Genomic DNA, 15,623 nt, shown 5'->3' with positions numbered 1-15,623 from the left:
AAAATTGTCAAAATGTTGATAACTATAGAAACCAGGAGATGAGTAATTGGGAATCCACTATGCTATTTCTCCTTGTGCTTGAAATTTTCCATAATCAATATAATTTTTAAATATGTAGCAGCATTTCCAGTTGTTGGGCCAACTCCTCCTCCCCTCTCCTTAGTAACAGAACCCAATTTTGTTCATGTAATTCACCTCCTCTCTGGAGCCACTGTGCCTCACTGAGCCAGTCACAGTCATCCCCATCCTCCTTGCTAGTGTTAGCATTAGGGATGGACAGATAGTTCATGTGGCCAATGAAAGAAGAGGGGAAGTCTCTCGAAGGGTTTCTGGGGAAAAAATGTGCCCATGCTGCTACAAAGTGGCATACAGGAAGAGATGGGTCTTCTTCTTTTGCTAAAATTTGTTACATCTGCATGTGACAGCAAGAACCTCAGCAGCCATTTTGTGACCACGAGGGAGTCAGCCAAAGACAAAACCAGTTTGCTGAGGGTTGCAGAGAAGAAAGATCAAAGCAACCCTGGTCTTTGAGGATGTCACTAAGTTACTGAAATAACCACTCTGAAACTGCCTCACTTCAGGAATCATTAAGTGAGAAAACAACCCACTTACTGTTTAAAACAGTTGAGCCATGGTTTCCTGTTACTCATAGCTAAAGGCATCCTACTTGATACAAAATAACTGTTCAGTGAATGAAGGAAAGAATGGATGAAGGCAGACATACGGAGAGAATTACCAGTCTTAGTTGCATCATTTGAGTCTAAGTCAGTGTTGTTAAAATCCCAAATAAGAGTAGAGATTTACATTCCATTTCGCCTTACTACATAGGATCTCCTCTCTTTTTTTTTTAAAGATTTTATTTATTTTATTTGAGAGAGAGAATGAGAGAGAGCGAGCACGTGAGAGGGGGGAGGGTCAGAGGGAGAAGCAGACTCCCTGCTGAGCAGGGAGCCCGATGCGGGACTCGATCCCGGAACTCCAGGATCATGGCCTGAGCCGAAGGCAGTCGCTTAACCAACTGAGCCACCCAGGCGCCCGAGGATCTTCTCTCTTATTTCACAGCACACACTGTGTATTTTATTTCTTTGGCAACCAATCAGATACTTCCTGGTATCTTCTCCTGTAAGGTTGCTCTTTGATTTGTTTGGAGCATTTCCTCAAATGGCACCTCATATTCATAACTCTGCCCAGGTCAGTGGGGGTCCCAGTAAGAAAGAACATGGTCTTCATTAAGCGGCTCTGTGGTCTTGGACAAATCCCTCAACCTCCTGAGCATTAATGTCCTTATCTACAAGACAGAATTAGTAATGCCCATCTTAGGGGCTGAGAGAGTTAAATGGGGAAGCATGCAGCGAATCATCTAAAGCATCGCAAAATGCAATTTCATTCACATCAAGACTGGTTTTAAGGTCAAGGGTAACTGTTGGTAACTGGCAGAATCACTGTTTTATTCTTCTACCCTTGCTTTCACATATACAAAAAAAAAAAGTAACAATTTCCCTCTTTATGAGCAGTTTCATTTCTAACATCTAACATGTCTTTTTTCCCTATCTATTTTCATCACAGAGGACATGTAATTAAAAAAGAAGATCAAGAGACACCTGGGTGGCTCAGTCAGTTGAGCGTCCAACTCTAGATTTCGGCTCAGGTCATGATCTCAGGGTCCTGGGATCAAGCTCTGAGTCGGGCTCTGCACTCAGCAGGGAGTCTGCTTGAGATTCTCTCTCTCTCCCTCCCTCTGCCCCTCCCCCACTAAATATGAATAAATAAATCTTAAAAATATATAAATAAAAAGATTGAACCACTATGATGTATACCTGAAATTAACAGATTATTGTATGTCAATTATACCTCAATAAAAAAATATTCTGGAAATAGATAGTGGTGATGGTGGGACATTGTGAATGTACTAAACGACCCTGACTTGTACGCTTTAAAATAGTTAAAATAGTAAATTTTATGTGCTTTTTACCACAAGAAAAAATGATTTAAAATTTTTATTAAGAAAAAGAAGACTCCCAGTGGCTTCCTTTCAAACAATACAGGCCCCTTGGGGTCAGTCAACTATCTCAAATGGGAGAGAATTTCTTGGAACACAGGTTAGTAGCTCCCCTCCCCCCCCCCACTGATGCCTGGCCATCAGGTATGAAGGACTGGGGGCGGGGGCAGGCTGAGCAGAGAGCCGTGGTCTCTGAATCCTTCACCCTACACCAGTGGGACAGGGACCTCTGCCTCCCTCCCCTTTCTCAAGCAAAGATATGAAAACTCGGAAAATTCTGGTCCCTCCTGGATCATCACTTGAGGTAGGCCACCTCTCCCCTGGGGTTGAGTGGGCACTTTCCAGACCACTGCCATGTGGATGGCCCTTGGTGGTTTCTGTCACATCATCACAGCATGTACTCAGCTTTTACTTAAGTAAATGTATTTTAAACAGAAATTTTCCATCAACATTAACTGTCCCTTCTAGCCCAAATGTCATTTGATTGCTCTCCACCAGGCCATAGCCCCTGTGAGTGACCAGAAAACAAGCACTCCTCTCTGGGGCTGAGTCCATATCAGAGCTCCAAGCCACCTGAAATCATCCTCGGGACTCCCAGTGGGGTTGGTGACACATTTTAGGAAACACATCTTCTGTTGGGTGTCAGAGGTGTGAGTTCAAATCCCCACATCCACTTGGTGTAAAACCATCACATCCCGCCTCCTTGGTGAGGATACAAACACTTCCTTTATCACCATTACCATCCAGGATTCCCGCCCGAGTCACCAGAGGCTGACATGGTGGGCTTTCACCTTTAATCTACTCATGGTAGATAATAAATACTAGTTGAATGAACCAAACAAATGAATTTACATTCAACTGGATTTTTTTTTTTTAATGTCCTGGATCTTATTTCTTTTTCATTTTAAGATTTTATAGAGAGGAAGAGGTGAGAAGAGGACTGGAACTAGGCAGTCAAGGCAAAATAATAAATTGCCTTCCAATTACCTGTCGCACCTTGTGGCTCATCAGGGCAGAGCCCTCCCATGTGTCTCCAGTGACAATGACAACCAAACTAGGGTGGAGGAGGGCTGGCTCCAGAAAGTGTCAAATGAGGCTAATTGTTGATTTGTACTTCTCTACTGTTGCACGGACAACCCTAAGTGCATTCTGGGTGATACACCACTTAGGAGAGGCCACCATTCTCCCCTGCCCATTAGCATGATTAATTGAAAGCTGATTTGATTTCTATGCTTAAGCAAACAGGCCAACAAAAGAGGACAAAGAGGTTTTCAGGAGAGTATTTTGTCAACACAAAAGCCAACATAGCATGTGAGCCTCGTAATAACGGATTTGAGTCAATCTCTGCTGACTGAACACATGATAACTGCCAGGCCCTGAAGATCGAAAGAGGAATAAACACTGCACTGACCTTGAGAAGCTCTCAGTTAGGGCAGGGTTGCTCCACCTTGGGATTATTCACCTTTGGGGCAGGATCATTCCTGTGGTGGTGAAGCGCTATCCTATGTGCAGTAGAGGATGGTTCGCAGCATCCCTGGCCCCCACCTGCTGAGTGCCAGTAGTACCCTCCCACAAGTTGGGACAAGCAAAAATATCACCAGAGGTCCCTGGGGGATAAAATCCCCCAGTTCAGAACTCCTGGTCTAGGAGGAGTATAAATCAATAGCTGCAAGATGTACCACCAGGTAAGAGGCCAACACGGTTGGAAATGTGGGCAAAGGAGCAATTTTTCTCTGGAGGAGGAATGCTGTGGACATCTGCAGATGCCTACACGTGAGGGTATAAATGTGGCTCGGTCTGTGCCGCTAACACCCCCACCATCTCCACCCACCACAAACTCTAAGGAGGAGGAAGCTGTCTTGAGGACCAGAAGAAGCCGCTGTGATAAGCAGTCACATCTACATTATAAAAGACTCAAGAGTGTAAATTTACATACTTCCTTCTCTACTTGGCACTTGAGGCTCTACCAACCTCAGCAGGAAGCAAAATCTAAGTGATAAGATACCTCAGGAAAAAGAAAAAAGAGCTACTTTGCACAATTCCTTTCCCCTTGGGCCCACAGCAGATGGCATACATGCAACCCCCTTCAGGAGACCCCTCAGGTCCTCCACAGGCCCAGTCCTCTGTGTACAGAATGTTCCTGATGCATAGATAGTTTGAGCCACAGAAGAGGCCAAAATATCTTTCGTACAGGAAAAAATTACCTATAAATGAGGCACCCTGGTGACTGAAAGGAAGTAAATCTAGAATTTTCTGTGGCTAGTTTAACAGAGCCTCAGGATTACGTCTTGCCAACTTAACTGTACATTAAAACTTGGAAAACATTCTTCAGGAAGAGGGGGTGTAGTACCTTAAGCCAAGCTTGCAGGTAAAGCCATAGAAAATCAGCCTGTGAAGCAGGCCCCCCAACACATCAGGCTGAGCAGAGAATCCCTCTGTCCTCTCCCACTTAACAGAAACATGACCAGGGCCTTAGCAAACTCTCCTCCAAAATGGATGATGGCCAATTGCTTGTTCACTATAGGTGACCTGTTGGACAAGGACATTACGGTACCAGTCAAGGGAATACAGAGAAGGACCCTGCACTTCCCCCCACCCAGCTTGGCTGTCATAAACACTAGCCTAGACAGTGGTCCACGAGCCGCCTCCCCTGGCCCTGGCAGAATGGCAGCTCCTCTCGGCACAGTGAGGAGTGTGCTGGTGATCTTCATCCAGGCTGGCTTCCCTGTCTGCCCTTAGCCCCGGTGCAAGGCGCTGCAGCCCATTCACTGGTCCCTGGGGCCCTGCCCCCTGCCCAGTACTCAACAGCAATCAACCAAGTGGGAGTTGGGGTGACACCTGCCACATTCACCTCAGCAGCCGGGGGGATGCGGAACGCAGAGCTGCTTTCTCACTACTCTCTCACTGGTGAGATCTGGAAACAGCTGCACCCCATTCCCCGGGTCTCCAGGGAGAGACCAGCCAGCCGATGAGTTTTCCAGATGGATGAGATGAGCAGTGCCTCCTGGAACGTGACCTCAGGCACCTGCACTGGGGACCTCAGCTCCACGGAGGGGAGCAAGCCAAGCCCAACATGTCATCCCAGCACCCCCTGCGGGCTCAGTGAACCAGAGACTGGAGGGCCAGCTCTGGCAGCCCCCTGCAGCCCCTCCAATGCCCCCCTCCCTGGCAGCAACCTAGTGAGTGAAGAATAAGGTCAAACCCAACTGCCTTAGGCTGACCTGCCCCCGCTAAGAGGGCCTCGCTTGAGCACCTTTCAATCTGAGAAGTCCACGGTTGACAAAAGTTCTGACTGCACCTGTGAACTGGTTCACATGGAAAGCCTTAGAAAGATCAGCGAATTAACCTGCATGTGGTTACACACCTAACAGCTCACGTTCACTGAAAACAATCAAGTGAGCAAAACTATGAAACCAACGCCTCACCCTGGGCATACCAAACACAACATAATTCCATACTCAGAAGCACTTGGACACAGGACTATTAATGTGGCCTCCAACAAGGTGGTCTCACACAGGAGTGGCCCAGGCTCTCGCCTAGCTCTCTTTCATTCATGTTCACTGAGGTTTAATTCCCTCAGTGAATTCACATGTTTCAGATGTTATAGTTCTATAGAAAAATATATACAGTCATGGAATCCTCACTACCAAGATTTAGAATATGTCTATCACCACCCCCCCACCCTGCCAAATTCCTCATACCACTTTCTAGTTAACCCCTACCCCTACCCACTTTTCTTCCCATAGTTTTCCCTTTTCCAGAATGTCATGAAAAAAGAATCATACAGCATGTGCACTTTGGAGTCTGGCTTCCTCCACTCAACGTGATGCCTTTTTATTGCCGAGTAATATTTCACTGTGCAGATGGGCCACAGTCTGTTTATCCAATTCAGGTGAAGGGCATTTGAGATCGTTTTCACTTTCGGGCTATTGTGAACAGAGCTGCTATAGACATTTGCATAAAGTCTTTGTATGGGCACATGTTTTCATTTCTCTTGTGTCAGTGCTACCTGGGAATACAGTCACTGGGTCACATGGTTAGGTGATGTTTAACATTATAAGAAACTCAAAGGATCTTCCAAAGTGGCCACACCATTTTGCTTTCCCACCAACAGTGTAGAAGAGCTGTAATTACTCCGTATCTTCATCAGCACCTTCATACTGTATTGCCAGGATTTTGTGGTTTTGTGTTTTATTGTTTTGGGGTCTGTTGTTGTTGTTGTTGTTTTGGTGTGTGTTTAAGCCACTCTGATATATGTGTAATAGTATCTCATCGTGGTCTTAATTTGCATTTCCTTAATGACTAAGGATGCTGAGCGTCCCTTCCTGTGCTTATTTGCCATCTCTTGTACCATTTTGCCATCTCATATGTGTCTCTTCTTTGGTAAAGTATCAGCTCAAGAGTTTTTTGGCCCACTTATTAAATTGCTATCTTGTTAAAGGTCTGTAAGAGTTCTACTCATATTCTCGATACAAGTCCTTTATCAGATATGTGTTTTGAAAATATTTTCTCCTGGTTTGTGGCTTGTAGTTTCTAGGCAGTGGTTTTCACAGAGCAGATGTTTTTAATTTTGATAAAAATCCATTTTACCAACTTTTTCTTTCATAGTTTATGCTCTTTGTGTCCAAAGCAATCTTTGCCTTGCCCAAGGTCACAAGGATCTGCAGCTATGTTTTCTTCCATAAAGTTTTCAGTTTTAGGTTTTATTTTGTGCACGTGACCCATTTGTGTTCATAACTGTGCATGTTGTAAGGTAAGGGTTGAGGGTTTGGGGTTTTTTTCTTTAAAGGGTGTTCAATTGTTCCAGTACCATTTATATCCATTCTCCATTGAATTATCTTGGTGCTTCTGTTGAAAATCAATTGATCAGGTATGTGTGGGTCTGCTTCCAGACTCTTCATTCTGTCTGACTGGCCTATCTGTCCTTTGACCACACTGCTTTGATTCCTATGTAAGTCTTGAAGTCAGGTCGTATGAGTCTTTCAACTCTTTCAAAATTGCTTTGGCTAACCCAGGTTTTTTGCCTTTACATATAAATTTTTTAATTAGCTTGTCACTCTTTGAAGTTAGCTTATCATTATGCAAAATATTTATTTACGTTTCTATGTTTGAGCTGGGGTTTTGTCAAATCTCTGGATCAATTTAAGTTAGGTGCTGCCTTACCCTTTTGAAAGTAAGGGAGTGGTCATTCTTCAGAGATACCGTAAAAGACTGACTGACCAGTTCCTTCCAGACTCACCCACCCAGGATGGCCTTGCCAGATGGCCTTGGCTCTACGTGCTGGGTTGTAGAGTCCGCGGGTTCTGATGTGTGAGGAGGACAAGAATGCAGGTGCCTCTCCAACCTGCTCCCTGGTATAGAAAGGAAGGGACACAAAGTTGAGGTCAGCCCTGAGCCCAACAACAGAAAAGAGCATGGTGCCTTGACAAATTTTTGAAAATGAGGTCACATCTTTTCCATCCAAGGGGCCACTGGAGGAGAGGGAGATCACTAATGCCGAAGAGAAGAGGGAAGTTAAGTCTTCAAAGGAAATAGCAAGAGCAAGGGGTGGAGCAGGCAGGGAGCTCAGGGCTGCCAAATTTGAGGAGACAGGGTTGGAGAGGAAGTCTGGGATCAGGATTCTGTTCCCTGAGCTCGGAGGCAGGTAGAAGCTTTTGAGTGGGAGGGGCATAATCAGATCTGTATTTGAGAAAGATCCTCTTACTGGCAGGCAAAATATCCTCCCAGAGATCATCCTGTAGGTGTGGCATCAGACACGTGATAAGCAGGTTTGACTGGGGAAATGGCCGAGAGCCTGGACCAGAATGTCTTTGGAGAATAAGGCCATCAAATTAAAATCAGACAAGGGACTAAAGGGGATGGGAGAGGCACAGGAAGGCACATTCACATACCCCTTACCCCCTGGACCCTGAAAAGCATCTCCCACTCTCTAGGCACATCCACAGCCTTAAGCAGAGCTCTGCTGTAAGAGGCCAACAATATATCTGCAGCGTCGGAGGTCCTCACTGAGTCAGATCATATAATTCAGACACCCTGAGAGTATTCATATTCTGCTCTTCAGGGGCAATATTTTGTGTTAAGGTTATCTTAAAAATGTAACCTTCCAAAAGATGGCTTTGCTTTTAAGATTATGCCATTGGGGTTGAATAAATTTCTTGGCAACCTGTGTATAAATCTGGTCAGGGCCTCACTGTGAAGACTGAAAAAGAGACAGATGGAACAGTCGGCCAGAAAGCCCCAGTGACAGAAACAACTATTCCCTGGAAGGGGGGGTGGGAAGGGCAGAAAGACATCTTTGTTTATTTTTACAAAATTTGGAGAACAACAGTGTCCCCCAGCTGTCTCCACAAGATCAAACCAGCTCCAAATGGGAGTTGCTAGGTATTTGCCAACACTTGAAATCAAAGCCCAATAGGCCTGATGGCCCTGTTTCTTGTCTTTCCCTCCCTTTGTATTTCAAGATGACAATTTCATTTGTTCATTGATGCAGGCTGTCCATTCAATAAGCATTCTGATTCATCTATGAACTTCAAACTCCACTTCTAATCTAAATCAGAACACAAAAGTACATGACCCCTTCACTTCTTGCTAGGCCCTCTGGCTATTTCAAAGCAAACACCCGAAGGCAGTCTCAGAACGACATTTAATCAAGGGGTCTGCGTTTTCGGCCTAAGGCCATGCCCTCCAAAGTCCAACTCAGGGATCATCAAACTGTCAACTCGCCCACTTCTCTGGGACTGATCACACACAAGCTCCCCAATCCTGCTTTCCCCTCGCCAGCCCTCAGGGAACACCAAAGCCTGTTAGGGGGTTGGTACCTGTAACTCCAAAATCAGGGTTAGGGCACAGGCCTGGGACAGGGTACCAAATTTGGCCTTTGTTAGGGCCTCTGAGAAATGGATAGAAAACGTCAGTTGTGGGAAAGAAACATCTTTAGGCTTCATCTAAAAGTCAAACCTCTATGAACTTCCATTTAACTGTAACAGAGCCAAGTGGAAAAGTTGCTTCCCTCCTTATTTATTAAAGAAAGACAATGAACAGGAACAAGAAAGGAAATAATTCTGTTGGGAGTTAGTTCACCGCTCTCCCACCCTGCGTCCATGGGCGATTCTTGGAAACACGGACACAGGGGCCATGTGCAAAAATGGCATGCTGTTGGCTCGCGTGGCCTCTCCGTTGTATCAGAGAAGCAAGAGCCAAAGTGAGAGGGTCACTTCTGAGCCACTTGGTCTCTGCCCAGGAGCTCCCACCAGAAGGGAGCAGGCTTCTCCAGGCTGCTGCACAGGGACAGACAGGAAGAACATCTAAACTCTCTTTCAGACTTATAGAAAAAGAAAAAACAAAACACCCACACAGTGGGGAACAATTTCCCCACTGTGTGGGTGGTGGGGCCCCGAGAGCTGTTATCTGCAAAGGGCACTTCTGGGGGTTACCCAGCTGTTACCGCGGTGTGGATTCCACTCGAAAACCTCAAGCCAAGCCGTGGGGGAATGAACACCAAGAGACAATTTTTCCACTCTGTGAAAATGACTTGACTTTACAAAAATAAATTAAAACACCATCATAATAAATGAATTGTGTGCAGGACCTGTTGTCAAATGCACAGTCGGTCACAGCCGATGCTCTTCCTTGCTTGGCACATCTATGTCATCAGAATATGACTATGTCGTTCTCCACTTCCTGACCCCTCGGCACCTGACCCCGCGTGACGTCTCACACACAGACGCACACTCGCATACCACACAACCAAGTCTGGCATTACTGGTCTAGCAGGAGTTAGAGGCTGAACCAGCATGTCTGAGGGCAGGGGTGGGAGTTGTTGGGGTGGACAAGTGTTAGTACAGGAATCAGGGGAAAGGATGCTCTAGCTTTCTTCATCATAACAAGGGAGATTTGATGGCTGGAGCAAAAATGCAGGTGTATAAAAACAAAACCAGGCATCCTTTGAGCCTTAAGTCCCTCTTTTGCCATGCAAGGGCTCCCCTGTTCCGGGCTGCTCGGCTCCATGTGTCTATGGCAGCCTGAGAGGCACTGCCTGCCCACCAAGTTCATAGGATTTAGTGATTCTTCTCCTCCTCTGCATACTCACGTCCTTGAAGTCCATCCCACCCACTCCTAAGTGAACCCATCCTCCCAGTGCTGCCATCTGGAGCCACATTCCCCTCCTCCCTTCCCTTCGTCCCACCTCCATCTACTACAGGATTCTCGCACCATTGCTCTTGGCCCTGGACCTCCTGTTAGATTTTGGGAAACGGACCTGGTTATTAAAACCTCAAGTCCCAAACCTTGCTTCCAAAATTATCCTTACCCACACGAAGAGGACCTAGGAAGCCCTTAATTCCAGCATCTGGGTTCTGGGTAGACATGACAATAGAAATGGAAACCATTTCTCAATAGCAACTGTGAGCCTTTGAAGGGGACCCAGAACTATATACACATAGGATACAACGCCATTTTAAAAAGTAATCAACAGAAGAACAGTATGGCGATTCCTCAAAAAACTAAAAATAGAATTACCATATGATCCAGCAATTCCACTTCTGGGTATATACCCAAAAGAACTGAAAGCAAGGTTTCAAAGAGATTTTTAAATGCTCATGTATATAGCAGCATCATTAACAATAGCCAAAGGCAGAAGCAACCCAAATGTCTATTGACAGATGAAAGGATTAGCAAAAAGTGATATATATATTTATTTATTTATCTATATAGATACACACACACACACACACACACACACACATATGCAATGGAGTATTATTCAACCTTAAAAAGGAAGGAAATCTGACACATGCTACAACACGGATGAATCCTGAGGACATTATGCTAAGTGAAAGAAGCCAGACACAAAAAGACAAATACTGTGTGATTCCACTTACATGAGGATCCTATAGTAGTCAAATTCAGAGACAGAAAGAATGGTGGTTACCAAGGGCTGGAGGCAGGGCAGGTGGGGAGTTAGTTACTGCTCAATGAGTATTGAGTTTCACTTTGGGAAGACAAAAAAGTTCTAGCGATGGATGTGGTGATATAGTTGCACAAGAATGTGAATGTACTTACTATCACTGAACTGTATACTTTTTAACCTTTTTTAAGGGTTAAAATAACAAATTTTATGTTAGGTGTATTTTACCAAAAAAAAAAAAAAAAAAAGGTAATCAACAGAAAGACTGAAGCTTCAATTAATCTAAATAAACTAGCAGAGACATAACCAGATACCCATACCCTTCATCTTCTTCCTTCTCTCTAAGGACAGAGGTGGGTGACAGGGCCAGGCAGCAGGAGGGACAGAAGAGTCTCCACAAACCCAGTGAGGTGTTGGTAACCATATGGAAAGATGCCAGGTGCCTGCCCTGGCCGAGGGCAGGGCGAGCAGGAATATTCTCCACAACACAGGCCTGACGCCATATAAGCACGGGGGCAAAGGCACCATCCGGCCTTCCATCAGGTCTACCCTGCTCTGTTATCTCACCTGATTTCCTGATTTGAAAAGGCTGAGAGTTGGCAAAAGTCCCTCAGCCTCACCAAGTATTAAAAAGAAGATAGTAGGAAGGGAAAAATGAAGGGGAGGAAATCGGAGGGGAAGACGAACCATGAGAGACTATGGACTCTGAGAAACAAACTGAGGGTTCTAGAGGGGAGGGGGAGATGGGTTAGCCTAGTGATGGGTATTAAAGAGGGCACATATTAAATGGAGCACTGGGTGTTATACGCAAACAATGAATCATGGAACACTACATCAAAAAAAAAAAAAAACCTTAAAAAAAAATAAAGAATGCTTTCTTCTCAAGCTCCATATAGACTCTGAGTTTCTGCACCAGTTAGAACTCTCCCCAGAGCCACAGAGTAACCTTCCCCATTGCAGGAACAAGCACATGTTTGTTCTCCGAACCAGAGCAAGGCCTTAGCTTTCTTAGGGAAGAGGCACCTTCAGCTCTCCTGCAGAAACAGGCAGCTACTTTTCTTGAAGAGAGGGACTCAGATAGGAGGAAAGTTCCACCAAAAGGAAAAGAGTGGAAAGGGCAAAATCTGCCCCCTCCACACACACCCCCACCAAGTATCCAGCCCACATGAGAGTCCAGGAGCCGCTGTCCACACCAGGCTTCCCAGGTGCAGAGCGGTTGTACATCCTGTCAGTCCAGCAGCCTGGCCATGCTGACAAGGGAACAGGTGCTTCTGCAGAACGCCCCACCTGGCCGTGCGCAAGCATCATGCACACCTACGATCCAGAAAGTAATCTGAGCTGCTCTGGAGCAGCATTCTTCCGAGAGTATCCAGAAATGTCCAGCCTGAACACTTTTCTTCCCACACACTCATTCCCAGTTCCGAGTGATTCTCACCCCGTCCTGCCTTCTTCCTGCTACCCAACAAGTGGCTTTTCGAGGCTTCTCTGCCCACTTTGTGGCTCAAGTCACAGCTGAATGTAAACGAGTACATACAACCTGTTACAAGCATTTTTAGAAGGCAATCTTTGAGGTAACTACTGAGGTTTGTTTGTGGAGAGCTGGCCAGATGCCCCAAGCTGACTGGCGGGTGGCACTCTGGGGAGGCTGTGAGCAGTTTGTGTAAAGACGGGGGGACACTGCTTGGTGCCCCTCCATGGAGACTGGATCTTTAACTAATTCAACATCGTAATACATTTTGATGAATATTATTACAAGAAACCAACGTTTTTCATAAACATGATACACCCGAGAAAAAGGCAGAAATCATGAAGCAAGACAAAAAATGGAGCTTTTAGCCATTCTCAGATGACTGTAAGACAAGAGGGGGGCCCCATGGAGGGGCAAGGGGCTTCACTAACAAGCCTTCACCCAGCTTTCTGTTTGTCTGGCCTCCGCCTCTCATGCTGGACATCCCTGATTTCTGTTCTTATCCTTAGATGGAATATATTACCCAGAAATCACTTCTGTCCCTGCCCTACGGCAGTACGTTTTTTCTTTTAAAAGAAATGTACTACCTCCCACCACTTTTACGTAGAAACCCTATTCCTCCAAATAGCCAGTAACCTCCACCAGTCAAGCAACTAGAACAATTCTAATTGCTATGAACTGATACCATGGGTAGAGCAGCCACCAAAATTAAGCTCAAAAACCCATAGACTTAAGCAAACCAAAAGCTATAAACCAGTAAGGTTATCTCTTTAGAGGAAAAAAAAATTAACCTTACCTGTGGCTGTAGCGAATGGCTATTGTCAACCCAAGCTGTAATTAAAAAGAGGGAAAAATACATATTAAATAATATTAAGAGTATGCTGAGTTCACAAGAAAATTAACTTATTATGGTCCATTATTTTTTAAACATTTCCTAAAATCTCCTACTGCTTATGCTTCATAAATAACACCTTTTAATGACAGATCTTTAGTTTCAACATAGTTCTTAAAGGATAGCTATATTTTGAAAGGGTCTTAGAGACACCTAAAATATTTCATGTGTCTCTCAAGTTAGATGGGTGTCTTTCATCTGGAAGACCTTCCATAACAGAGCTTTTTTTTTTTTTTTGCATTTTTGCTTTTTTCCTAAAATTTTTTTAAATTTAATTTTTTATTTTTATTGGGGTATAATTAACAAATAAATTGTATATATTTAATGTATACAATGTGATGATTTGATATACATATACAGTGTGAAATTATTATCAGAAGTTATCACATTGATTAACACATCCATCACTTCACATAGTTACCTTTTTTTTTTTTTTGGTGAGACCACTTAAGATCTACTCTCTTAGCAAATTTTAAGTATACAACACAGTATCGTTAACTATAGCCACCACGCTGTGCATTAAACCTCCAAAGCTTATTCCTCTTACAACTCAAAGTTTATACCCTCTGACCAACACCTCCCCATTTCCCCCACCCCCAGCCCCTGGCAACCAGCATTCTACTCTCTGTTTGTATGAGCAAAACAGGGCTCTTTCAGCTCTGAGACACAGCCGTGAAAGGATGGATTCCGTGTACGGCTGATTCTGAGGTTTGTCGTACCTGGGTCCCGGGAGGAGTTCTTTCCCTACCCCCCTGCCCCAGGAGAGCCGAGTGGAGACCAGGCCATGGGGGACAGACCACCTGGGCCAGTCTTGCCAGGGGGATCTGCACAATCTTCACACTGATTCCATAAGCTCAAGGCCAGCAAATTACGTCTCTGAGGACAGCAAAGAGATTGAGCCTACAGTACATGTGTGACATCAAGAGAACGTGTATACCAGTGCTGGACACAGCGACAAGTGGAGAACAAGGGGACATCGTGATTTCCTTTTTACTCTGTGGGGGTGTCATGGAAACCTCTCAAGCATAAGTGGGGGTGGAGTCATACGGCATGGACCTCAGCTAGTTCGTGCAAGGTCAGTAGCAAATTCCAGAAGAGTCAGGCCACACGAGTTCAACAGCTAACTATATGGGCATCAAGTTATTTAAACTCTCAGAGCCACAGTGTTTACAACTATATAATGGGCAAATAATTATTTTCTCATGTAATGATTAAGCAATTTTTCCATTTTTGTGTTTATACCTGTGTGTGCATGCACACGTGTGCATACTGCCTATGGAAAGGAAAAACTATAAATAGTAACTACCACCATGCATACCCCAAATGCAGAACCTCATTTATGAAAATGTTTTCATTTCCCCAAAATTTTTTTAAAGATTTTATTTATTTACTTCTTTTAAGAGAGAGAGACAGAGAGAGAGAGAGCGAGAGTCAGCAGGGGAGGGGGGGCGAGGAACAGAGGGAGAGGGAGAGAGAATCCCAAGCAGACTCCCCACTGAGCACAGAGTCCAACACAGGGCTTGATCCCATGACCCTGAGATCATGACCTGAGTGGAAATCAAGAGTTGGATGCTTAACTCACTGAGCCACCCAGGCAGCCCTTCATTTTCCAAAATTTAATTTTTTAAGTTAGTTCTTGGAACTTAGAAATTATTTCATCATGTAAAAATGATGATCAGCCTCAACCATGCTTATGAAAGTCTCATCAACCCACTTGTGGCTGAACTATGGCACTACTAGTTTAAGGGACTCACAGCAGTTAAAAATCCAAGCATCATCTGGGCCCAAGTCCACCTAAGTTGAACCTTCACATCCCCAAACACATCACTGGCAGTTCCCCTGATGTTGGCCCCAGTGGTGGTGGGGGTGGGGGCAGTCTCCCTGGGCAGTGGGAGGGTGGAGGGGGTGACAAAGAGGCAAGGGGAGGAAGGGTTAGGAGAAGTAAAATCATTGGGATGAATATAATGTTACATGTCAACTATATTTCAATTACACTTTTTTTTTTAAAAGAAAGCAAGCCCAACACTTCGGTCCAGCTTAACACACTGCAGAATCTCCCAGCTACTGTTCAAACAGCTCAGCTCCAGAATAATTTGGCTGTGTGTTACCACCATGCATACCCCAAATGCAGAACTGACATCAGTGAGCCGGGACTCAGGGAGGATAGGCTTAATTTTACAAAAAGATTATCTAGAAGTGAAGGCATGAAATTCATAACATCAAGGTGATTTCATATCACACTCACCTGAATGTATTCAATTATCTGTCAGCTAAACCAGGAGTACATCTTTTTGAGACTTAAGCAAATGGAAAAGGAAGATGCCTCAGGGACAATCAAGAATTTAAAGAACAAGGAGGA

At 44.7% G+C, this 15,623-nt stretch overlaps 1 protein-coding gene across 8 annotated transcripts in view; it reads right to left on the bottom strand.

Moving 5' to 3' along the window:
* The window catches only part of ACOXL (acyl-CoA oxidase like), a 356,238-nt gene that overhangs the window by 230,304 nt on the left and 110,311 nt on the right, over positions 1–15,623 (bottom strand). For all 8 annotated transcript variants that reach the window (XM_025868175.2, XM_025868174.2, XM_025868176.2 and 5 more), the window contains one exon: positions 13,169–13,203. In XM_025868175.2, coding sequence (XP_025723960.1) covers positions 13,169–13,203 — 35 coding nt within the window. The remainder of the gene's footprint in view (positions 1–13,168; positions 13,204–15,623) is intronic.

The sequence above is a fragment of the Callorhinus ursinus genome, unplaced genomic scaffold (genome assembly GCF_003265705.2).
Source record: "Callorhinus ursinus isolate GAN/ISIS: 27379988/994484 unplaced genomic scaffold, GSC_fseal_2.0 scaffold10, whole genome shotgun sequence".
Lineage (NCBI taxonomy): Eukaryota > Metazoa > Chordata > Mammalia > Carnivora > Otariidae > Callorhinus > Callorhinus ursinus.
The sequence above is the reverse complement of the archived record's forward strand: the minus strand, read 5'-3'. Positions and strand labels throughout refer to the sequence as shown.